Raw genomic sequence first — 27110 nt, forward strand, 5'->3', positions numbered from 1 at the left:
TGCCTATCTCTCTCTCAACAGACCAAGAATGATGGCGGCAAGGACCACATCTGTCTGTTCTATGTATTCGCAGCACCTGGCACAGAATAGGTATTCCATGATACCATCAAGACCCTTGTAAAATTAACAAACACCAATTACTTCATATTTTCTTGTTTCTCCATGTTACTAAGTATCCTAGAAAAAACTGCTTCTTGTTCAAATAATGCTGGAAAATGAAGTGCTAACTGAAGATAAACGGGTGTGTTAGAGCTTTAAAGTTGAGCTGCTTTATGAGTCTTCAATATGGATATCAGTCCAAAGTGTTTTCCACATTAGTTTGATGGCAAAAGCAATTTTTAAGGAGTATCTATTTACATTTCCTGGAGCACAGTTTGGGAAGCTCAGCCACACTCTGTCAACAAAGGCAGGAGTTTACTGAGGTGGCTTATAAGAAGAAATGATTGCTTTGCAGATACTCCCCATCCAGATAAAGGATTATCATTACCATCTAAAAGATTGCTGCCACCATGTGACTGATTCGTGATGATCTACAGTCCAACTAACTCCTTTCCAAGTGTTCCTTTCCTTCTCCTCCATGCTACTGTCCCTGGCCTTTTCACTGCACTACACAGAGACCCAGCCACAGAGAAGGGACGGGGTAAATGTAAACTAGCACAACTGTATTAGCAGCTCCCTGCAAAAGATGTGAGGAGGGGCTGAATTAAAGGATGTTAAACATTTGGGAACTAATCCCAGTTTTGCCATTATTCAACTTCACATAAAATTAATACTGCAAAAACTCAGGATTTTATCTGAATCTATCGTACCTAATATTTAAAAGAAAACAAGATTTCTGTAAACAAATACCCAAGTGCCTAAGTATTTTTAAATAAAAGTGAGCTTTAACAATTAAAAAATTTTGTTAGGTGACAAATAGACATTAACTGATGCATGCCCCAAAACAGTTCAAAACCACTACAATGCCACTGTAAGTACTTCTTAGTACTTCCTCTGTTTTTAGCAAAAAATATCATTTCAAAGCTATCTTATTTTCATTTTGCCACAAATTATAAACTAATATTCAACTTAGTACCTTTCAATCCAAAAAAAAAAAGCTGGCAGAAGAATTGTACTTTCATATTATTGCAAAGTAGCCTCCTCATTCAAATGAGCAGAGGGAGTTCTCATCAGTAAGGCTGCTGGTACCCTATGGAAATGTTGATCTTTCCTGCAGCAGCACTGGCCCCTGTCTCACACAGGACAGTTTCTGAATTTCAGAAGGAATCAAGAAATGTTTTAAACTACCCAGAGAAGTTATAAGAAAGTAGGAATAGGCACAGTGAACATATATCAAGTTTTGGCTTATTTAAATGTTAAGTGTAAGGGTACAAATTTGTTCAAAAAGGAGACTGATTTAACTGGAAAGCTTCTTATCATTCAGAGTAAAAAAATTATCATTTACAAGCCTCCTGGATGCAGTTAGGGTGAACTTCTAGAAGAATCAGCAGTGAATGGGCAAAGGATTTGAATAAATATTTCTCCAAAAATATATGCAAATGGCCACTAACCACTTGAAGAGAGGCTCAATATTATAAGTCATTAGGGAAATGCAAATAAAAACTACAAGACACAACTTCAGACCCACTAGGGTAGCTGTAATTAAAAGACAGAAAATAACAAATGCTGGCTAGGATGTGAGAAATTGGAACCCTCATACATATGCTGCTGGGAATGGAAAATGGTACAGCTGCTTTGGAAAACAGTCCAGCAGTTTCTCAGAAGGCTAAACTTAGGGTTACTATTTTATTTTGCAATTTCACCCCTGGGAATACATCCAAGAGAAATGAAAACATATGTCCATGCAAAAACTTATACATGAGTGTATATAGCAGCATTACTCATAATAGCCAACAAAACAAAACAAATAAAAAAACCACAACTCAAATGTTCATCAACTGATAATGGATACATGAAAGGTGGCATATCCATAAAATAGAATACTGTTCAGCCATCCAAAAGAATGAAGTGCTGATACAGGCTACAACATGGATGAACCTTGAAACTATTTAGCTGAATGAAAGAGCCAGACCCAGAAGGCCATGAACTGCATGATTCATTTCTATGACGTGTCCAGAACAGGCAAATCTACAGAGATAGGAAGTAGATAAGCGGTTGTCAGAGGCTGGGGGTGGGGGTGGAAAGGGGGCATGGAGGTGACTGCTAAAGGGTATGGGGTTTCTTTTGGAGGTGATGAAAATGTTTTGGAATTCGTGTTGATAGTTACACAACTTTGTGAAGATACTAAAAACCACTGAACTGTACACTTTAAAAGGGTGAATTTTATCATAGGTGACTATATCTCAATTTAAAAAAAAGAATCAGAAGTGGAATCTTTGTCATTCTTTTTTACTTGATGACCTTACTGCGGGACTGACCATGAATGTCAACAGGTAATAGCAAATATTTTAGCAGCTTATTCTTCCAACAATGCATGCCAGGTGTTGTTTCAGCTGGTTAAAGAAATGGATGTTAGAAATCAGCGTAGAATAAGGTCTACTGGTGGCAGAGTAACTATCCTTCTGCAATGACAGACTCCGGGGCAAGCTGGGCATCACTATCATGGGTGTATTAGAATCCACAATTCCTGGCTTCCTTTAAAGTGCATCTTTGGGATTCTTCCAAAACCTTCCATGGTCAGCCCTTCAGCTTTACAAAGCTGCATTAAGGCAGTGAGGTGATCCAGAAACCAAGGCTCCTGGATCATGGCCAACTCTAAGGGACAGTGCCGGCTCTCGGGGCACTGAGGCCCTGCTTCTTTCAGGACACCAGTGATGTTCCTGGCTCTGCTTCTGTCATGTCAGGTGCTCCCACCCAGGCTGCAGGTGAAATGCTGAACACAGGGAACAAAAGCTTCCTCATTAGGGGAAAAGCTCGGGAAGGCAGTTCCAAATTCAGACACACGCAAACACTTCTGTGAATTGAAAAACAACCCCAAACCCCTTACCTTCTTTAATGTGAACGTCAACTGTTTGCTGCCAACAGTGGTGTCCGATACATTCAATGTCCCATTGTTTGCTTCAAGTTTCAAACGATCTTCAAGAGTTTTGCTGTAAGAAATTTCAGAGAATAATATATTTATTAGCATTATACTTTGATTTACTATTTGAAGCAAGTTTTAATTAGGATTGATCACATGAAGAAAAAATCCTCTACATATGCAGCAAATACAGAAAATTTCAGGCATTTGACACAATCAAGGGGAAGAATTAGGGACACTCAAATAATCATTACCCAATCTCAAGAGATAGATCTTAGAAACAAAAACTGTTAGATAGATCTTAGAAACAAAAACCTACTAATTTGACACTTTAAGTGGCAGAACCAAGTATTTTAATGGTTGCTACATATCTTGTTAGATCATATTTCTGAAGCCAAAATGCAAGGAGTATTATTTCTGACGCTTGTGATTTATTATGTTGGTCATTGTCATTCACGTCTCTCTAAACCATGCAAAAGTTAGGTGTGGAAGTACAACCCACCTATTTTTACCAATGAATGAACATAATCAGAGTCTTCTAGGTCGAGCCACAAAAAAGAGGTAAAAATCAGATTTTCCTTCCCTCATTCTTAACTTACCAGTTACATCATCATCCCATAGTATGAACAACCTGAAAAATGAATCTGCCTGATCACACTGAGAAAACAAAACCAACGCTATTTCTCCAGGTGGCTTTCCTTTCAATTTCTTATTTGAATTAATCTTTCTGACCCATACTTCCTAAATTTAAATGTCATTTCATTTCTGGACCATGTTTTCCAAACTTTTCTATGGTCTCTTTATAGAATCCGTGTCTTTCTTATGGTTTGCTATACCATGCAATCCAATATTGATTGCATAATCAAAACATACTTTAAAAGGGTGAATTTAATGGTTTAGCTCCAATAAGAATGTTAAATTTGAATTTTGTACCAGTTACATAATATTTCATTGACCATCATTGTAATACTATTTTATTATAAAATTTGACATTGGCCCTTTTGGTTTAGAAGAGGAAAAAAACTGAATTAACTCTCTTTACTTTCAGTAATTTTTAAGAGCTCTAACTCTTCTAGAAATGGTTAAAGATTTCTTAGAAACACTCATAGCTCCATAATGAAACTGGGAGGAGAGAGAAGAGGGAAAACAAAAAGAAAGAACATAGTTCTCTGTTCTCTTCTGTTTCCTCCTCAAAACAGAGTAAACATACTTCCCTCTTTTATCCTTCTTCCATCAACCCAAACTGAATGTACCCTTTCAAAGTTAATACTAAAAAACTTGATTGAATAAAAAGTTAAAGGCTAAATTTTGAGAAAGGGTCTTCTTTTCCTTGAAATTTGAGCTTCATACCTAATTATGGAGTAGCACACAGCTCCTAAACGACCCACAAATCAAGTATGCTCCTTTGAAATTTTGAAGCTAATGTTTGATGTTCACCCATGAGAGATTTATCTCTAGTTTATAACTACTAGTGAGGTACTAAACATACCCTCTTTCTATAATTTGAGACATAAAGTGGTTAGCATAAAAGCAGTACTCTTTTCTAAGCAATAAGGTTATTAAGAAGCACTTTTAAAGTACTTTTCATCTTCAAAGTTCCTTACAGACTAACTAATTAATCTTTTCAACATCCCTGAGACAGAAGAATTTATCCTTTACAGATGGCAAAAAAATGAGGTAAGATGTTAAATGACTTGCTCCAGGCCACACAGGATTCAAGTCTAAAATCAGGATTCCAATTTAAGAATTTTTGGTTTCCAGGAATGCAGCAGGCCATACCTGATTTATAAAGTTTGTTCAGGCAACTTCCATGAAGTATTCTAAATGACAAGCTTCCACAATAAGCTGAATGAGATTAAGATGTACTTTTTTTGTTTTAAAGCAAGAATTTGAAAATGAAGTTTAAACTGACTCTGTCAGGCATGTGCATTGTGTAAGCATAAGCAAAATCCTCAACCTCTTCATTTCATTTTTGTTCTTTCTTTTCAAGTTAACAGGGATTCTGAATAAGTATGGAGCCACTGAGACAAGGTGATACACACAAAACGCTAATTTGGGAAGAAAAAGACTTCAAGCAAATTGTGGGAAATTACTACTCTTAAGAATGACCTTATTTCCTCCATGATAGGGTATATAAATTCTGGTTTTCTCTCAATGTACTTGCGACGTGCACTTGTAAAAACTTGTTCTGTCTAGGCTACTTGGAAAGACAGGCTGAGTTTTAGAACGAGCCATGGCAGGAGATCAGACACAGCCAGGGACTGTGTGTAGAGGTTTCTACATTAAAGCGAGTTCTACTTCCCTCCCTTTGAAAGTCAGTTTACTGAATGTGGCTGCTAACCAGCAATTCCAAAGCCTGCTAGTTGAATGTGATTTTGGTCAGAGAAGATTTAAAAAGTTCTAAGACAGACACAGTCACTATAACACCTGAAAGCTCTCTATTGTAACAGAAAAACAAAAAGAGACAAGCGAATTGCACACGCTTCCCAGCACAGGCCTGATACCGGGAGCCGCAGCCCCCGCACTTGCTCCAATCCCTTGTCCCCTCTCTCCCGCCTCCATGGTCCACTGCTGTCCTTTTCCCATCCAGGCCCTGGGTCTGCAAGCCACACACCTTCGGGGACTTTCTAACTTATGATGAGTTAACAATCTTCGGGAAAAATCTAATGAGGACACGATGAACAGCAACAACAACAAAAAACCCAAAACTTGTAATGACTGCTTTCAAAGGTTTACAGTGAGTGGAATTACTCAGTACAGGGAGGGGGCTATTAAGGGAAGAACCTAAATTATTAGTAGGGCGACCTCAAAATAAGAGAGAAACATGGGCATAAACTACAAGGAGAAAAATCAAATTAGATATTTATTAGACGTCCTGGGGAAACTGAATGATTTACTTCTTTGAGGCTTTAAAACACATACACGCTAAAATTTTTAACTTAAAAAATATTTAAATTAAAAAATAATGTTCCTCAACTGAGAGGTTTTTAAATCACTTTGTGCGGAAGGAGAAATAGGGGAGTGGAAAGAAAATAAACATAAAAAACATGCGCTTTAATATTGCATTTAAGAAGCATTACTAATTAAAATAAGGAGACACCACTCCACGGTCCACACCAAAGAGAATAAGAAGAAAATGGAGAAATGGAATCCAAAGAAAAATGGCAAGTTTTAAGAATTAAAATTTTTTTTTAATTTTAAGTACTTTGTTTTAAATAACTAGCGTTGACAAACATTTACATAAACTGTAAGGATTACTTAAAATTCCACTTTAGTGTTTCTAATTTGCAAATGTTGCCTCAATGCCCCTCTCTCAGGAGATATAAATTCAAGCAACCATGAAATCTGGTATGCCATGCATTAGCTTAGCTAAAATTTTTAAAGATTCCTAACATCCATTCTTGTTCTAAGTGTGGGGAAAACGGGCACTCTGGTGGGAAAACAGGCACTCCTTTTTGCAGGACAATTTGGTAGTTACCTATCATATATCCCTTCTGACCATGTGAATTTCATTACTAGGAATTTATTCTAAAGAAATACTTGTACATGTGTACATATTTGTCCCTGTAAAAAGGTAAGAGAAAAACAAGAGACATCCTAAACATCTGAAATTAGGGGAATAGTTACATAAATTATGGCCTCTCCATCTTATGGAACGATTATGCAGTCCACAAGGCAGACCTACAGGAAATTACAAAGAAAAATTTCCAAAGCTTATTCTTAAGTGAAAAGAGCAAGTAAAACTACAATATGATTAGTATGATCAATTCAAGTTAAAGAAAGAAAAGCTAAAACTATATACTGAGTGAATGTATTTTAAAAATTATCTTGGGGAAGGAGTGCGGGAGGATAAGAGAAATTTCTACCTTTTCTTCTACATTCGTAAGAATTAAGATGACACTATGTTTGTATATTTCTTGAGTACTCATATCACATATATAATTGCTTCTAAAATAAGTTTTTTTAAAATACTTATATTAAAATAAGATTGTATTCCTTCAGCTCTTATCTACTATTAGCAAGGAAAAATAGCTGAAGATAAAAATTTGCCATAGTTAATTCACAACGTCGAAAATGTAGATGTGATAAGAAGCTCACTGAGAGATACAGCAAACTGCCTGGTGAAGAAGATGAGCTCCTCAAAGGCAGGCACTGTCTCAAAAATCTTTGAATTTCTAGGCCCCACCACAAGGGAGGCTTTAGAGTTAAGGCTCCTCTCCATGTCCCATCTCCAGGCCAGTTGCAGGTACGAAGCTAGCAATTTTGGAAGTAGTGAAGGGAGGGTACAGCCTGCTGCTTCTCCCTTTCCCCATGAAGCACGGGGAGGGAGAGGATTTAACGGAAGCAGCTTCAGGAAAAGACCTTACTGAATTGGCACTGTCTTCATGATCTAGCATTGGCGCTTTCTGGACTTGGCAGATATTTTAAATTGACTGTTTCTCACATGAGCATTTTCTTGGGTTCTTCCGAGACCCACTCCACCCACCCTATGGGTTCCCATGACAAGAGCTAATGTGCTTCTGCTTCTAATGGGCCTTTATTTACTTGATTTCTCCCTGAAGAGGACTGCTCACCCTCTGTGGCTATCCTCTTAGTTTTGACCTAAAAGGACCACGTTTCCTTTCTTAGGAGAGCGGCCCACATTAGGTCCATGGGAAAACTACACTGTTTGCCCCAACAGGATCTGGAAACAATATTGTACAACTATTCTTGAGTGCAAGAATTCAGGAAAGCTGGAAATCCTATCATGAAGTAGCCATGCTCAGCAACCACATGCCCCTTCTTGGATCTGACCTCTGAGAGACCAACCAGCCATCCTCTAGCTCCAGATATTCCAAATGGAAATAAATACTCCCATGTCTCCCAATCCTTACGTTCCCCCAGTGATCTCCTTAAAGCTCCCTCCTTTGATTTAGCATATAGAGAGACATCAGCTACCACTCCTCCAAGAGGAAGAGTGGGATCACAGCATAACAACTGGGATTTCTAAACCTTCCCTCCTCCAGTCTCTTACCATTTTAGACCTATAAAGTGGGTAAAGGGGTGTAGAGGCATACCACCAATTTTTCTCACCATCTTTTACAAGTTCTACAAGGTGGTCTTACACCTCATTTTGGAATGTTGTAATTATTGTCTTGGGGTCCTAACATCCTTTTGGGCATTTATGTGAACAGGGTCCTTATATACATTTGGGACCCCTGTCAAATAGTTAACTTTTTAAAAAATTACACTTCTGATGTAATTGCAGATTCTTATGCAGCTGCACGAAATAATACAGTGAGATCCCATGTACCCTTTGCTCAGTTTCTCCCAATGTAAGGTAATATGGTAAACCATTTAGAAACCATAGTATATGTAACACAGTAAGTGTTTACCATGTCATGTAATAAAGCAAACATGGTTGTGATAGTACAGTATCACAACCAGATTAAAAAAAAAAAAGTTAAAAAAAAAAAAAATTCTGAAGACATGTATTTTAAGAGATCTTTTGTCCCTGGGCCTTGTTGTGGTGCTTCCCTCACATTTTTCCTTGCACTGCCTTCCTTACCCCTTCAATCCTTCTCCCCCCAGTCCCTGCCATCCAAAGATAAAAATGCCACCTTCAGGGTAATGTGCCAACTAGGAAAAGCAAGGGTGCCAAGAGGATGCCAACTCTTCACTGAAAGCAGTGGTAGACTTACTTCATCAGCTTCTGCTTTGTGGCAGAGTCTTTGAAGCTTCTGAATTCTTCTCCTGCTTTGATCTCATAAAACTGAGGCTTTAGTACCGTCTGCTGGTCCTCCTTGAACTGTTCCTGCCTCTTCAGCTTTTCCTCCTGGTGGAGAAGTCTGCGCTGTTTCCTGACCTCTTCAACCCAGTCTTTTTCATCATCTGAACTCTCAGAACTTTCTGCATCACTTGGTTTTCCTTCCTTTTCTTCCTCTTCTTCCTGAAAATAAAAATAGTCAGCAGCAGCCCCCTTTCCCTAACCAAACACCGACTGATTATTTTCTTTTAAATAGTATTAGCCATTAGAGTACGTGACAGATGCAACATAACACACATCTAAAGAAATGTCTTCAATTAAGTGGAATCTACTCCTAAACTAAATGTCAAGCAAATTACATCTCAAATATATTCAAAGATTCTTCTACCTTATACAGAAAATTTTTATCTTAAAGAAACAGCACAAATTCTAAATAAGATGAGGAGTGCTTACTTGTTCACGACGTTCTTGTTGCTCTAGAAGTCTTAGTTTCTTCTTCCTCTTTTCACTAATTTTTGAAACAAGTGGATTTAAAAGTCTAAATTCTTCACTTTCTTCATCTACTTGGAAATCAGGGTTCTCAAACATAACTTTAAATCGATCATCAGTAAGAATATTAGGAAGGCTCTATAAGGAAAAAAGGAAAACGCATGTAAAACTTTAAGTTAACATGGATAAAATCTGACAAGAAAGAAATGGCTCAGAAACATTCACTTTATTATATACGAATAAGTTGAATAAGGCGCAAATTATTAAATCATTATGAAATTTCTTCAGAAGTAGTTTCCAGAACCTTATAATTACCCCTGGGTTTTTTTTTCCCAACATCAAAAATTCTATTAATCTACTTTGCAGATGGTCTATATTACTTGGCCATTACACATAATAAACTCAAAACCAGCCTTGTGGCTAACTTCATGCTTAACCCATTAGAATGAATTTTCTTCAATTAACATTTTTAGTGCAAAAACACTTTTTGAGGAAATATGCAATTTTTTGAAACATGTTTTTTTTTTTTAACATGGCTACTATACTGAATTAAAGTTAGTGAATCTTTAAAACTCATATTCCAAAACTGGGAGAAAGCATAAGATGTCAACAATTAATGTGGTGGGGCTAGTGGGTGGGTGGTTGGGTGGGGATAACTCTAAATGAGTTACTTGGAAACACAAGATATTTCCATACCTAATAGAACAGCATCATCAATTTTTTTCCCTAGGCATTTTAATTGTTCTGAAAGGAAACAGTGTAAAGAGTTGTCGTTTTGAATACAATGAAACTTTGGCAGAGAGGATTGGGGGAAGATGGTGGAGCAGGAAGCTCCAGCAATCAGTTCCTCCACCAAAACATCTGCTGAACTGGCAGGAACTGTCTGAATCAACCATTTTGAAATCTCAGAGTCTAGTGGAACACAGAGCAGCATCCAGGGAGGAGCAGGAGGGAGAGGCTAGGAAACTGATAAAACAGCTTGACCCTCCCTGCAGCAGCTGCCATCCCCCTTCCACTAGCCTCATGGCAGGCAGCAATGGGGACTGGAGCTCGGGTTCCTGACTCAGCTTGCTGGTGCCAGGGTGGGTCACAAAGACCTAGTCTTCCAAACTCTAAGGCTGTGTGGTCTGATTGTAATCATTACTTTTGATCAGTGACTTCAGACCACTGAGGGGGACCACTGTTTCAACCCCCTCTCAGGGAAAGGTGGCAGAGGAATCTTAAAGATGGCCACCTCCCTCAAAACTACAGAAAACAGTTCCAGGGTGGCATTAACCCCAAAAGTGCTATAAAAGCCACAGAAGCTCCTGGCATACTTGCTGGTCCCTCCCCCTCCCCTTTGCAACACAGGGTGGAGCCAGCTTGCGCTCCCATTGTTGCTGGCCTGTTCCAGAGGGAGCAGAGCAGCCCCTGTGCACTTACTGGGGTGCATGTATGCCAGAGCCAATCTGTAGGGTGGAAGCCTGAGAGACTGAGCCAGGGAACATGTCTCAGGCTCACCCTCCCAGAATTTGTCCTGAGGGCAGAGAAGCCACTTGCAGACAGCTGAGACAGTGTGAGAAACAATTAAGTTGAAGCGCCTGGGGCAAAGGACTACCTGCATTAAGTCACTCAAGACGCTCAAGAGAGCAACCAAGATGCGGGAGGAGGTCTATTGCGAAGGGAGAAGAAGAGGTGTTCACTCTTAACTCCTGTGGACTATAAAGAGAATTCCTGGGGCCTCTAGCAAGCACAAGTCCAGGAAAAGAAGCAGGCCATGCAGCTCAGGCTCCAGGCAGGCTCAGATAAGACAGAGAGAACACTGCACTTCCTAGTTGCTTCAGGCAGATCTCCTTGATAGGCGGGCTGAGCTCTGAAGGAGACCACCAGCCAAAGTAGAGACAATGTGCAATAACAACGAAAGGTGCTTTTTGCTTTGGTCTGTTCATTCTGATTAGCTCCTGGCATTCAAGAAAATCTCTATCATATCATTAGCTGGATACAAACTTAAGGAACAGCTCAGGGACTAATTTCCAGATTTAACACTTTACAATACTAAAATATACAGTGTGCAACAAAAGATTATAAGACAAACAATGAAACAGGAAATGATGGCCCATCTGAAGCAATAAGCTAAAACTCTAGAAACCGTAAATGAAGAGAACCAGACTTTCGACTTGCTGGACACAGATTTAAAAAAAAAAAAAACTTATCCTCAATATGCTTAAGGAGATAAAGGAAAACATGGAGAAAGAATAAACAGATTTGAGTAAAACAATGAACGAACAATATGAGAATCTCTCCAAAGAAATATTGGAGTTGCAGAACACAATAACTGAGATGAAAAATTCCCTTGACAGTTTCAACAGCAGACTGGAGATGGCAAAAGAAAGAATCTGTGATTGCGAAGACAAGACAGCTGAAATGATTCAGGCTGAGGAGCAGAGAGGAAAAACAATAAAAAAGAACAGGACCTAAGAGCACTGTGGGACATCATCAAGTGTAGCCGTATATGCATCATGGGAGTCCCAGAAGGAGAAGAAAGGGAGAAAGGGGCAGAAGGAATATTCAAAACAAATAATGGCAGAGAAGTTCCCAAATTTAACAGAAGACATGAATATGCACATTCAAGAAGCCTAACAAATCCCAAACAAGATAAACACAAAGAGAACCATGCCTAGACACACAGTAATCAAAGTGTCCAACACCAAGGACAAGCTTCAAGAGTAAAGCAATGAGTTATATACAAGGGAATCCCAATAAGATTAAGTTCCAACTTCTCATCAGAAACCATGGAAGCAAGAGGGCAGTGGTATGAAATATTCAGGGTTGGAAGAAACAACTGCCAACCAAGACCTTCATATCCAGTAAGACTGTCTTTCAAAAATGAGGGAGAGATTAAGACATTCCCAAATAAACAAAACTGAGGGAGTTATTACCACTAGACCTGTCCTACAAGCACTGCTAAAGGGAGTTTGTCAGACTGGAAGGAAAGGACACTAGACAGTGGATCAAAGCAGCAGAAAGAAAGAAAGACCTCTGGTAAAGGTTACCATACAGAATTAGAAATGCCAGTACTATTGCATTGTATTTTTGTTATGTAACTCCACTTCTTACCTCTTACCTCTTACAGGTGTTAAATGCAAATGAATAAAAAGTAAGGATAAATTAATGGTTTTGGACATACAATGTACAAATATATAATTTATAACAAGTATTAAAAAAGGTGGGGGACTGAGAGGTAGAGGAACAGTGCATGTGTTTCTATTGAAGATAAGTTGGTACCAAATTGTTACAGATTTAGTATGATAATTTTAACCTTTTAACCCCATAGTAACCACAAAGAAAATACACGAAAAATATATTAAGAAAGAAATGAGAAGAGACTAAAAATTATACAATACAAAAAACAAATAAATATGCAAGTAGCATTAATGGAAGAATTGAGGGTGAAAAAAGATGTAAGACTTACAAAGACAAAATAGCAAAATGGCAAAAGAAAGTACTGCATTACCAGTAGTTACCTTAAATGTAAATGGATTAAATTCTCCAGTCAAATGACAGAGATTGGCAGAATGGATGAAAAAGCATGAACCAAGTATATGCTCTTTATAAGAGACTTATCTGAAATTCAAAGACATCAGTAGGTTGAAAGTGAAAGGAAGGAAAAAATATACCATGCAAGTAGTAACCAAGAGTGCTGGGTAGCTATACTAATATCAGATAAAATAGACTTTAAGTAAAAAATCATTGTGAGGGACAAAGAAGGTAATTATATACTGAAAAAGGGGTTAATTCAAAAGAAGACAAAACAATTATAAATATATATATGCAACTAACTGCAGAACCCCAAAATATAGGAGGCAAATACTGAGATTTGAGGGGAGAAATACATGGTTCTATATTAATAGTAAGAGATTTCAATATACCACTTTAAATAATGGATAGAATATCTAAACTGTAAAGTTTCTATTTGGGTTGATGGAAAAGTTTTGGAAACGGATGGTGGTGATGGTAGCACAACATTGTGAATGTAAGGAGCACTGAACTATATTATACTTGAATTTGGTTAAAAGAGGAAATTTTTAGGTTGTATATATATATAAGTAGAATAAAAGTTTTTAAAATGTTTAAATAGGACTTTACAACAAACAATAAACCCTACCATAAACTATGGACTATAGGTAATAGTACAATTATAAAAATGTTCTTTCATGAATTCTAACAAGTGTACCACACTAATGTGCGACATTAATTTTAAGATGGTATATGGGAACTGTATTTTATGCATGATTTTTCTATAATCCTACAACTTCTCCAATTAAAAAATAACTTTGGCTATCAAGACCCATTTGAGTAACTAAGGACTGACACTAAATTCCTTTTTATTTGTACCATTTTTGAACAGAAAGTTTTGTAAAATGTATTGCAAACCTAGATGATAGAGAATCATACACTCAGAGCTCTCTTATTGCTCTTTATCTGCTATATTCTGGGAAATGAGGTAAACCAATTTACTTAGAATGGTTTGGAAATGAGAGTAAAGAGCCTTGACCATAGGCTGGAAAAGTAACCATTTGTGATGGACACTAGCTCTACTGAGCGGACTTAATTTCACTGGCTCTTTCTCCACAACTGAGAGTAAATGAGGCAGTAAACAGTTGAGTTCTGAACAGATGAGGTATACTTGCATAACGAATTTACAAAAATGTTTGGCAGATCATGAGACATTAAGGAACTTGGCCTGTTCATCACCTGTAGGTAACTAAAAACAGAAAAACTCTTACCTAAAATTCTGTGATACACTGAATTCAACAAGTCACCCCCGATTAAAGATCATTTTCAAGACAGAGTTATATCCAAGGAAAAAACAAAGACAGATGAGATCTACTTCCTAATCCCAAGTGGCTAGCTCACAATCTAGTAAAAAAAAAAAAGGGGGTGGTGGTGGTGGCAATGGCGGCAAATATGCTACAAGGTATCTTATGAAGGATGCCACAAAAAAAAAAAAAATTAAAAGTGGTATCAGAGCAGAGGTAAAAAGTCCTTCCAACAAAGATGTCTCAGAAGAGTTCTCCAGGGATGTGGCACTTAGGAGGAAATTTGAAACATGAGTGGGTTTCAACAGAAATTTGAAGAAACAGCATTTCCAGTTGGCTGAGGACTGGTGAAGAGTCTGATAAAGTAAGAATAATGGTGTAAACTATAAAAGCATTTTTTGATGAAGCCAGATTGTAAAAGCATTTTAAATGCCACAAATTTTATTTGAAGGTATAAGGGAACCACCAGGGAATAAGAAAAGGAGGAAGAAGTGGAGGAGGAGGAAGGAAGTGGATGTTAATGGAAATGTACTTTAAGAACCTCTGATGACAGAAAACTGGGTTGAAGAGTCCCCGGCTGCATGGTGGCTGGTGGGCTGCTGTGCAAGAAACTGAAGTCAGCAGGAAGAACGAACAGGCCACCTGGGGAGCCAGGAAAGGGAGCTGGGGCCTGAGTAAGGGCTGTGGTAATATCAGGAAGGAGCAGGTCTTCGCAGGAAAGGATTACCGTGAGACATGGTGTGCCCATTTGAAACTGTTAGGGACCCCAGAAGAGCCATGATTTTTAAATCCAATCTTGTTGGGTAGAACCATTTGACTGAATGTATCCATGGAGATGTGACCCACTCACCTGTGGGTGAGATCTTTGATAAAATTATTTCCATGGCAATATGGCCCCACCCATTCCAGGTGAGTTTTAATTAGATCGCTGGAGTACTTTAAGAGAGCTCATGGAAATAAGAAGCTCAGAGAAGCTGAGAGAAACATTTTGGAAAGAAGCTAAGATATGTAATCCAGAGTTTGCCCCAGGAGAAGCTAAAAGCCAACACAGACCCAGATGCTTGGAGGGAGGATCCCCAGATGCTTTGAGAGAAATGCCCTGAGTGAACAAGCAAGGATGCACAGAAGCTGACAGAGAGAAGCTAAGAGAGACAGAAGCCCAGAGACATTTTGGAGAATGCCATTTTGAAACCAAAACCTGGGAGCAGCAGACACCAGCCATGTGTCTTCCCAGCTGACAGAGGTGTTCCGGACGTCATCAGCCTTTCTTCAATGAAAGTATCCTCTTCTTGATGCCTTAATTTGGACACTTCTATAGCCTTGGAACTATAAATTTGTGACCTAATAAATTTCCTTTATAAAAGCTGATCCATTTCTGATATTTTGCCTAATTTCAGCATTAGCAAACCAGGACACAAGTTTCTAAGAATTGACAGAGCCAGTGATGGATGAGATGGGGGGTTAAGAGTTAAAAACAGGGGGAGAAATTTCTCTAAAGTGCCTAGTTTGACTAGAAAGCCGGTAATACTGTAAGTTAGTATTCATCACTAGAGAGCATTAGAGAAAGAGGCTTACAATGGAATGAAAAGCAAGAAACTATGTTCCAAGTAAGACTGGTTAAGTTTGTGGTACAAGGAGAGTGGCTGGCTATCTTGGTTCTCACTGTTGCCATTAGGTGTCTGGTTACAAGGTGCCAGCTCTCAGGAGAGGGCAGGGGGCTATAATGTAAAATGCAGAGTTATCTGTAAATATGGGATAGGTGATGTTCCAAAGATCCAGATTTTTCAAATACATTTATTATGAAAATGAAATCCATGGGGAATTTTTCCTTTTCATTTTACTGCATTTATTAAAGTAATAATGTTTAATAAATAACAGAAAAATATTTAAACGAATATAATTTGCTGGCATTCTTAAGTTGTTTTTTTTTTTTCTTAATTTAAAACAAATAAATTTCATTGCCTAAAAACAAGAATGCTTTGGATGAACAGTTATAAAATAAAAAACTCTTCTGACCCAGCTGTAAAAATATTTCCCCCCAGGGATTTTATTCCTTGTTTTAATTGTTTGTTTTCACAGCTGGCTTAAAAAAAAAAAAAAAAAAAAAAAAAAAGATGTGGGTTTAGTTAGTAATGTTCCAAAGTAGTTTACAAGTGTCTGGGCTAGTGATCTGCCCTAAAAATACACAGAGATAAATGATAAACACAGATATATGATACACATAGAATTTGGAAAACATCTTAGAGTACTATTCATACCATAGCCCCACCTCAAAGAAACATATTTGTAGATCTGAGCAGGTTGCCTATTATTATTATTTTGTTCCAAAATTGTAACACTTATGAGAAATACTTGATATTTAAGACATATTAATTTTTCCAATGCTATGAAATTAAGTTGGTGCAGACATTTACGTAAAGATGGTGGCTGAGAAAGACAAGAATCTCCCTCTAATCTCTCCTGAAACCCCATTTAAACAATAGAAAGGGGTTGGTTATTATTATTTTTAAAACATAAACCCATAAGGATAGATGAGGCTAGGAAAAGAAACAAGAGGAATAAATTTTAAAGCATGAAAGGAGGCCAGAAACTCTGCAATGCCTAGCAATTGTCTCGCTCTAATGGGAGCTTTCTCCTCTAGAGTAGGTAAAAGAGAAGGTGTGTGGTAAGGGAGATACACTGTTGGTAACAAGGAGATTAAAGGACTGTTTGCATACTAGACACTGAGATCCACCCTGCAACTCCCACCCCACCCCAAGCTCTCTAGGCCTGTACCAGGCCTTCACCCTCCAGGCAGGAGAACCTGAGAGCCAAGACAAAGACCTAAAGACTCGGATATCTGGAGCTTCCTCTAATAAACGGTTGGGCCAGACGGCCACACGGTGACTGATGAACACTGCCCACACCTCAGAGTGAGATTCAGCCTTTTAAATCCCTCACTCCTAAATATGAACAAATAATCTAAGTATCACAGCAGGAGGAAATTATTTTCAAAACAATGTCCCAGCACCAAAGAACCTGAGTTTCTAGATTGAAAGGGCCTACCAACTACCCAGCACTACTGGCTGGGTTTGTAGACTGAAAATGGACCCACAACATGGCACACAGTCCCCCTGTGTTAGACTTTTCAGACTCTCTCTCCTGGCCTCTAGGAACTTCCTGAGGAAAAGCAGCATGTAAGGGTAATTTTTTGAGACATGTACAAAAATATCTTTATTAAACCCTCACACTGAATGAATGCTGGTCCTGGTTGGAAATACTAGGCTGAAAACTACATTCTTTCAGAAAACTGAAGGGTCTTACAATTGTTTATCCTACATGAGGTGAGGCAGAGGGAAACCCCAGGATAATGGTACAGGGAGAGCCCAGGATTAGAAAGTAATCAGTCCGAATGGAGCAGGCAGAAAGACCTAGAAGAGACTTCTTTGGAAAGTTGAAATTAATGTAACACCTGATCTATATAAATATCTTGAGATGAGATTTAGACAACTGGCAAAATATTTGGGGTTAATTAGTGATAACTACATAGAAAACAAACAAAAAGACAATTAATTCTAATAAAAACAAACATTGTGCAGGAAATGAATCATAGATCACTATGTGATTCTGACTTGGCTGTATATAACATTTACAGTCATAACAATGTAAATGCTGAATACGATTTAACTAAAATTACAACATAACTTCACTGGGAGGGAGGGTACAGAGATGGAAACGTACTAAGTACCTTGAGGCTGAGAGTGAAAAGAGCTGAATTCTTTCTTTTCATAGTGGGCAATCAGAAGAGAATGCCTAATAACAAAAAGTGAAGAAGTAGCACTGGAGGCAACATTAAGGGACAAAGAGTTTTATAACAAAATAATCAGCTAAAAGGCAAGTGGTTGTGTGAGGAGAGGTGAAAATGGGGGATGGGGTGGATGAGATAGCCAATGTTCCCAATAAACCTCCGAGATCTATTTAGTATTTAATACTATGTGTATGAATAACTGTAGTTAAAAAAACACCCCCTCACCCCAAAAACAATTTAAGGTGGTGCTAAAAAACCTTTTTAAAAAAATAACACTTTAGTTGTTACAATTGGTTTGATCCAAGCCAGAGCATCTATGCATAATTCTTTCTTTTCCCTAGAGAGATGAATTATTACTTCCATGGTATCCTAGCCACAAAATACACATGGCCTACAGATGTCATATATGGCAAAACCCGAATGAGCTGCTGCAGAATCCAAGAAAAGCATGTTCATACAAGTCAAGACTTTAAGACAAGAGCATCAGCTAGTCTTCTAATTTGATATTCATAATTTTAAAACTTGGCAAAGGACTTCCAGGAAGATGACGGATTAGGACAGATAGAGCAAATTTGTCCTCCATGAAAAACACTAGATAAAGGACAGAAAGTGCTCCAAAAGAGCAGTTCCAGAGTTCCACCGGCTGGGCAGGGACTTCTACACTCATGATGAATGTGTACTTGGAGAAGCCAGGGGACTGCATTGAAGACCGGCGAGTGTTAAGCCCACAACACCGCCGGGGAACAGGCGGTTAGAGCCATCTGACGAGCACAGAGGGGAGCAGCCTTCCAGACCTCGGGGACCCTCCTCTGCACAGGAGATAACCCTTTGCAGACCTGCAGCCAAGAGACCCTGTCCAGGGGCTGGTGGCTGGAGCACGCAGATGAGCGTGCAAGGGGGCAATTTTCCAGGCACCGTGCAGCCATTTTTGCAGTTGGCTGGGGAGATGACCCTTCACAGGTGAAAGCTCCCTTTAGGGAATTCAGGATTTGGTGGACTTGTGACAGCGACCACTCTTCCCCCATGGAAGCCCACGGTGTGCACAGCCTAGAGGCAAGGGGCCACATGCAAGTGCCAGGAGCTCTCCCCCAATCCCAGGGACTCGTGAGTACACGGAAGAGAGGGACAATGGGCCATTTGAGCTGAAGGTGAGACGCGCGCTCTGCAGCCCGAGTGCTCCACCCGCAGCCCTGGGAACAGCCGGAACCACTGGGTCCTGGAGCAGACTCCCTGCCAAACTATGCAGGACACGCTCCCCACCGACAGGGCTGGAAGTTCCCAGGGCACATGGAAAACTGGTGCACTGGCTGGACTTCCACATGGTCTGGACCCCCACTCAGAGCATAGACAAAGCTGGGGAAGAACTGGCTTGAGGGTAAGAGGTGGCTCAAGAAAGTGCACTCCACCACACTGTAGCTCTGCCAAAATATAGATAAAAGTTCAAACAATCCTGCTTGTCTTGAAAGAACCCTATCAAAATAAGCAAATGCCAAGAGGCCAAAAACAACAGAAAATTATAAAGTATATGAAGAAACCAGAAGATATAGATAACCAAAACACCCAAACTAAAAAGCCAGAGGAGACACAAACTTGGAGCAATTAATCAAAGAAGTACAAACAAAGTTTTCACAACCACACTGTCACACCGTATAAGCTACACAATTATACAACTGTCTTCAAGAATCAAGGCTACCTTGTGGCTCACACTCCTTTTATCCAGTGTACGGGTGGATGACTAGAAACATGGGGGCAAAAACTAACTGAAAAATAGGGTGAGTAGGGGGGTGGTGGAATGATTTGGGTGTTTTTTCTTACTTTCATTTTCTATTTTTATTCTTTTTAGTGTAAGGAAAATGTTCAAAAATTGACTGGGGTGATGAATGCATAACTATATGACGGTACTGTGAACAGCTGATTGCACACCATGGCTGACTGTACGGTATGTGACTATCTCTCAATAAAACTGAATTTTTTTAAAATGGCTTTTTACTATAGAAAAATGAAGGTTCACAATGAAAAGGCTTGTTGCTTTCCACAATATTAATCCAAATGGCACTCAAGCACAAAAGCTATGGCCTCCACTGATGTACAACTTGGATGAATTGTAGGGTGTGTGAATGACCATATATCAATAAACTTGCATTAAAAAAAAAAAGTACACACAAACATCAATGTCATGGCCCAGGACATAAAGGACATGAAGAAGACCCTAGGAGAGCATAAAGAAGAATTTGCAAGAGTAAAAAAAAAAAAAAAAAAAAAAAAATTGCACATCTGTGGAAATAAAAGGTGCTGTTGATCAAATTAAAAAGATCCTTGAGACACATAACAGCAGATTTGAAGAGGTAAAGGAACAAATTAGTGAACTCAAGGACAGGACGATGGATTGCAAAAGCACAAAAGACCAAATGGTGAAAAAAATAAAAAAATTTGAAATGGATCTCAGGGAAAGTGCACAAATGTAATAATCACTGGTGTTCCAGAGGGCAAAGAGAAGAGTAAAGAGCTAGGAAGAGAGTTCAAAGAAATTGTTGGGGAAAAGGTCCCAACCCTTCTGAACGACATCATTATGCCAACCAAGGATGCGCAACAAAATCCAAAGAGAATAAACCTAAATAAACACACTTCCAGACATATTCTGATCAGACTGTCAAATGCTGAAGAGAAGGAGAAAGTTCTGAAAGCAGCAAGGGAGAAGCAGTTCACCACATACAAGGGAAACAACATAAGACTAAGTAGTGACTACTCAGCGGCCACCATGAAGGCGAGAAGGCAGTAGTATGATATATTTACAATTCTGAAAGAGAAAAATTGCCAGCCAAGAATTGTTTATCCAGCAAAGCTCTCCTTCAAAATTGAGGGAGAGCTCAGAATTTTCACAAACACTGAGAGAAGTTGTTAACAAGAGAGACCTGCCCTACAAGAAATACTAAAAGCAGCTCTACCAACTGAGAAAATAAGACAAGAGAGAGAGGCCAGGAGAAGGGCACAGAACTGAAGAGTATTAGTAAGAGCAACTTAAAAGGAAATAAAGAGAGAGAGGGGGAAAAAAAGATATGAAAAATAAAAACCAAAGGATATGATGGCTGATTCAAGAACTGCCTTCACAGTAATAACACTGAATGTGAATGATTAAACTCCCCAATTAAAAGATGCAGGTTGGCAGAATGGCTTAAAAAATATGAACCATGAATAAGAGACTCATCTTAGATCCAGCAACACAAAGAACTCGACAGGATGGAAAAAAATATTTCACAGAAGCTACAGCCGAAAGAAAGCAGGGTGGAAATACTAATTTCAGATAAAATAGACTTTAAATGCAAGGATGTAATAAGAGAAAAAGAAAGACACTATACACTAATAAAACGGACAATTCACCAAGAAGAAATAACAATCATAAATGTTTCTGCAACCAATCAAGGTGCTACAGAGTACAAGACAAACACTGGCAAAACTGAAGGAAGCAACAGATATATCCACAATAACTGAGTAAGACTTCAATACATTCTTCTCTAGTGCTCATGGAACTTTCTCCAGGATAGATATGCTGGGGCATAAAACAAGCCTCAATAAATTTAAAAAGATTGAAATTATTCAAAGCACATTCTCTGATCACAATGGAATACAACTAGAAGTCAATAACCGTCAAAGATCTAGAACATTCACAAATGTCTGGAGGTTAAACAACACACTCCTAAACAATCAGCGGGTTAAAGAAGAAACTGTAAGAGAAACTGCTAAATATCTAGAGATGAATGAAAATGAGAACACAACATATCAAAACTTAGGGGATGCAGCGAAGGTGGTATTGAGGAGGAAATTTATAGCTCTAAATGAACACATTAAAAATGAAGAAAGACCTAAAATCAAAGAACTAACAGAAGTGAAGAAGCTAGAAAATGATCAGCAAATGAATCCTAAAGCAAGCAGAGGAAAAGAAGTGACAAGGATTAAAGCAAAAATAAATGATATGGGGAACAAAAAAAAAACAATAAAGAGAATAAACAAAACGAAAAGTTAGTTCTTTGAGAACATCAACAAAATTGTAAAACCCTTTGCCAGACTGACAAAGTAAAAAAGACAGAAGACCCAAATAAACAAAATAATAAATGAGAGGGGGGTCATTACTACAGATCCTGAAGAAATTTAAAAAAATCTTAAAAGTTACTATAAACTACTGTATGCCAACAAACTAGACAATTTAGAGGAAATCAATAATTTCCTAGAAACACAGGAACAACCTAGACTGAGAGAGAAGAAAAAGAAGACCTCAACAAACCAATCACAAGTAAAGAGATCTAATCAGTCATCAAAAAGCTTCCTACAAATAAAAGCCCAGGACCAGATGGCTTCACAAGAATTTTACCAAACTTTGGAAAAAGAACTGACACCATTCCTACTCAAACTCTTTCAAAAAACTGAAGAAAATGGAAAACTATCTAACTCAATGTATGAAGCCAATATCACTCTAATACCAAAACCAGAAAAACTTGCTACAAGAAAGGAAAAATACAGGCCAATGTCCCTAATGACACAGATGCAAAAATTCTCAACAGAATACTTGCAAATCGAATCCAAAGACACATTAAAAAAATCATACACCATGACCAAGTGTGGTTCATCCCAGGCATGCAAGATGGTTCATTGTAAGAAAATCAATCAATGCAATACAATACATTAAGAAATCAAAAGGGAAAAATCAAATGATTATATCAATAGATGCAGAAAAAGCATTTGACAAAATCCAGCATCCTTTTTTTGATAAAAACACTTCAAAAGGTTCTGTCCCCCTCCTCCTCCGCCCCGCCGGCCTGACTTTTTCTCTGTCTCCCTCCTTCTCTCAGAGGATGTCTGCCTTCCAACTCAACCTCAACCTGCTCAAGGAGCCGCTCAGCTTCATCAAGGTCTTCGAGTGGATTGCTTCCATCTTTGCTTTTGCCACCTGCGGAGGTTTTAAGGGTAAAATAGAAATTCTAGTGACTTGTCTTAAAAGTACTGAAAATAAAACTGTTACAGACACTTTTGGTTATCCATTCAGGTTGAATCAGGAGTCATTTCAGTCATCTCCAGTAAACATATGTGATGTAAACTGGAAAAGTTTTGTCCTTATAGGAGATTTCTCCTCTTCTGCACAATTTTGTTACATTTGCAGTCTTTGTTTTTCTGTACTGCATTGCTGCTCTTCTCCTTTATGTTGGTTACATGAACCTATATCAGGATAGTCGAAAACTTCCCATGATTGACTTCATTGTTATTCTTGTTGCCACTTTTTTGTGGTTGGTGAGCACCTCAGCCTGGGCCAAAGCTCTTACAGATATTAAAGTAGCTACTGGTCCCAGTATTGTCGAGGAACTTCTGCCTTGTTTCAAGCCTCCAAAATTGACGTGTCATTATGCCTCTGTCACTAGTATGGGATCCTTAAATGTGTCTGTGATCTTTGGTTTTCTGAATATGATACTTTGGGTAGGAAATGCTTGGTTTGTGTACAAGGAGACCAGCTTACACAGTCCATCAAATACATCTGCCCATGGGCAAGGAGGTATTCCACCTCCTGCTGGAATGTAAACAGAGAAATGCACTGTGCGATATATATGACCTGTTGCCAACATCTTGAGAAGCATTGTTTGTTTCTAAAAAAAGTAATGGCTTTTTCAATAAACTGGTGGGTTTAAAATTTTGCTGCTTTTTTACATAAAGCCTGTGCCTTTCCTAGAAATTTGAGATGTAAATGTGTTCTCACATATAAATTTGAAAGTTCAGGGGCCTATTATGAGACGACACACATTTTTAAATGAATGATAATTTCTTCGCTAGGTTGTTTGCCTTCCAAAGAGTTTACACCTTAAGCCTTAACATATATATTTACTCAGAAAAGAGTTATATTGTAATATCACAGTAGGAACAAAATCTTTATTTGGAATATATACTACTGTAAGTTTGTACAGATCATATACCTAAGATCTTTGTTTAGAAAGCCTTTATCACATAAATCATATTTAGAAAAAACATAATTCAAATTTTATATCAGAACATTGTTCACGTGTTAAGAAAGATTTAATTGCAGAGAGTGGGTGTATGTTTTATTTTGTTTTTTTTTCTGTTTTTCTAACTTAATAGGTGTACTAAAATTGTTTTGAGGGCAGGGGTTTGGAAATTTCAGATAGATGTGTAATTAATTTAGTAATTCTGTCATATGAGGTATAAGCTTCCATTATGCTGGTTAATAGGCTAGCTATATAAGTAGAAAGAACATAGCCCAACTAGATATTTTGATGTGTATGGGCATTACTTTTAGTGACACTCATTTGTTTTTCTTTGTTGCTCATGCTACTTAAGTTCAGGCTATCTAGTCTCCTTGCAAGTAGAATGAAATAATCTGCCTTTTTTGGCAGATCCCATTCAGAGGGTTAAAATTAAGATTACTTTTTACTTTCGAAACATTTAATATTTACAGTCAATGAAGTTTCTATTTTGGGTTTAGCATTGATATTGTGAAAATAAATGCTAATCGGATTTCAGTTTCTTAGTGTTCATTCTTATTTCACAAACGGATGATTAAGGAATTATGCATCATAAACAGGAGAACCTAAGTGACCTATATAATGGGTGTACAGTCTATGCATGCACATTTGCATATATTCTGCATACAGGGCTTATTCATATGTTGCTTCCTAATCTTTTTGTTGTACAGGGATCCAGATTTCCTTTTCTTACAACATGATTGTTTATATGTGAAGCACAGCCTTCTGTTGCCTTATTTTTGTTGCTTTTGTTTATGACAAGAATTTTCAATATGAGAATGTATACCTTTTATGCAACCAACTTAATAAAGAAGTTGAAAGGAAAAAAAAAAAAAACCACTTCAAAAGGTAGGAACTGACAGAAACTTCCTCACTATGATAAAGGGCATATATGAAAAACCCACAGCCAACATAGTACTCAATGGTGACAGACTGAAAGCCTTTCTTCTAAAATCAAGAATGAGACAAGGATGCCTGCTGTCGCCACTGTAATTCAATACTGTGCTAGAAGTGCTAGCCAGAGCAATCTGGCAAGACAAAGAAATAAAAGGCATCCAAATTGGGAACGAAGAAGTAAAACTCTCATTATTTGCAATTATATGATTTTGTATTCGGAAAACCCTGAGAAATCAATGACACAGCTACTTGACTTAATAAACAAATTCAGGAAAGTGGAGGGGTACATGATTAATGCACATAAGTCAGTACCGTTCCTATACACTAGAAATGGCCTAACTGAAGAGACACCCAAGAAAAAGATTCCATTCTCAATAACAACTAAAAAAATCAAGTACCTAGGAAGAAACTCAACCAAGTATGTAAAAGACCTCTACACAGAAAATTACGTATCTGTACTAAAAGAAATAAAAGGGGACCTAAAGAGATGGAAAGATATTCCCTGTTCATGGACAGGAAGGCTAAAAGTTCATCAAGATGTCAACTGTACCCAAACTGATCTAAAAGTCAACGCAATTCCAATCAAAATTCCAACAACCTACTTTGCAGACTTGGAAAAGCTAGTTATCAAATTTATTTGGAAGGGAAAGGGGCCTTGAATTGCTACAAACATTCTAAAAAAGAAAAATGAAGTGGGAGGACTTACACTTCTTGACTTTGAAGCCTATCATAAAGCCACATTAGTCAAAACAGCACGTTACTGGCATAAAGATAAACATACTGATCAACAGAATCAAATTGAGAATTTGGAAATGGACCCCTAGATCAATGGTTGACTAATTTGTGAGAAGGCCCCCAATCCACTAACCTGGGACAGAACATTCTCTTCAACAAATTGGGCTGGGAGAACTGGATATCCAAATCCAAAAGAATAAAGACGACCCCTATCTCACACCTTATACAAAAATTAACTCAGGGTGGATCAAAGACCGCAATATAAGAGAGAGTACCATAAAACTCCTAGGAGATAATGCAGGCAGGGAAACATCTTCAAGACCTAGTATTAGGAAGTCACTTCTTAGACTTTACACCCAAAGCACAGGCAATAAAAGAAAAAAATAGATAAATGGAAACTCCTCAAAATCAAAAGCTTCTGTACCTCAGATGAATTTGTTAAAAAAAAAAGGTGAAAAGGCAGCCAACTCAATGGGAGAAAATATTTGGAAACCACGTATCTGATGAGAACGGTATCTTGCATTTATAAAGAAATCCAACAGCTCAATGACAATAGTACAAACAGCCCAACTATAAAATGGGCAAAAGATACGAAAAGACATTTCTCCGAAGAGGAAAAACAAATGGCTAAAAAACACATGAAAAAATGTTCATCTTCACTAGCTATTTGGGAGAGGCAAATCAAGACCACAATGAGATATCATCTCACACCAATAAGAACGGCTGCCATTAAATGAACAGGAAACTACAAATATGGAGAAACTTATTCATTGCCAATGGGAATGTAGAATGGTACAGAAGCTGTGGAAGACAGTTTGGCACTTCTTCAGAAAACTACATAACGAGTTACCCTACGATCCAGCAATTTCACTTCTTGGTATATACCCAGAAGATCTGAAAGCAGTGACACGAACAGATATTTGCACAACAATGTTCACAGTGGTACTGTTCAGAATTGCCAAGAGACGGAAACAATCCAAGTGTCCTTCAAAAGACAAGTGGATAAACAAAATGTGGTATATACATAATGACGGAATCCTATGCAGCAGTAAGAAGGAACGAGGCCCTGAAACATATGGCAACATAGATGAACCCTGAAGACATAATGCTTATTGAAATAAGCCAGCCACAAAAGGAGAGAGATTGCATTTTACCACTAATGTGAACTTCGTGAAAAATGTAACATAAGTGTCTTATAATGTAGAATATATGGGACCTAGAGCTAGACAGAAGCTAGTGAAAGGGGAATGATAATCTAATATGAACAGATACAATAATGAGGGTCAACTTAATGGTATGGGAATGGTCAGGTTTGACTACGATTCGTTAATGGGATTATAAGTATCAGTGACGCAGTGAAGGCGAACATATGTGTAAATGGTTGTTTAAAGGCATGTAACCCACAGAGTAGCACCACAAACCTAAATAAGTGTTAGCATCGTATATTTACAAGGTATACACTGGTGCAGAGGGTTAACAACAGAGCCTTACATGGAAAAATTCCCCATTTCATATTAAAGACTATATTTAATAGGAATATCTTACCAATACTACACTAATACTAGGGATGAATATTAGCAGCTGATAAGAGCTCTGGGATATATTATGTTATGGTAAT

General features: G+C 38.1%; 1 protein-coding gene and 1 pseudogene across 1 annotated transcript in view; one reads left to right on the forward strand and one right to left on the reverse strand.

Annotated features, from left to right (window-relative positions):
* Window positions 1–27110, reverse strand: part of NOL10 (nucleolar protein 10) — a 208409-nt gene that overhangs the window by 5777 nt on the left and 175522 nt on the right. The window contains exons 18-20 of the mRNA XM_037813078.1: window positions 9219–9392; window positions 8701–8948; window positions 2987–3089 (exon numbers count right to left, since the gene is read on the reverse strand). Of these exons, the coding sequence (XP_037669006.1) occupies window positions 2987–3089; window positions 8701–8948; window positions 9219–9392 (525 nt within the window). The remainder of the gene's footprint in view (window positions 1–2986; window positions 3090–8700; window positions 8949–9218; window positions 9393–27110) is intronic.
* Window positions 22631–23450, forward strand: LOC119516687 (annotated as a pseudogene).

Source organism: Choloepus didactylus, chromosome 20 (assembly GCF_015220235.1).
Source record: "Choloepus didactylus isolate mChoDid1 chromosome 20, mChoDid1.pri, whole genome shotgun sequence".
Lineage (NCBI taxonomy): Eukaryota > Metazoa > Chordata > Mammalia > Pilosa > Megalonychidae > Choloepus > Choloepus didactylus.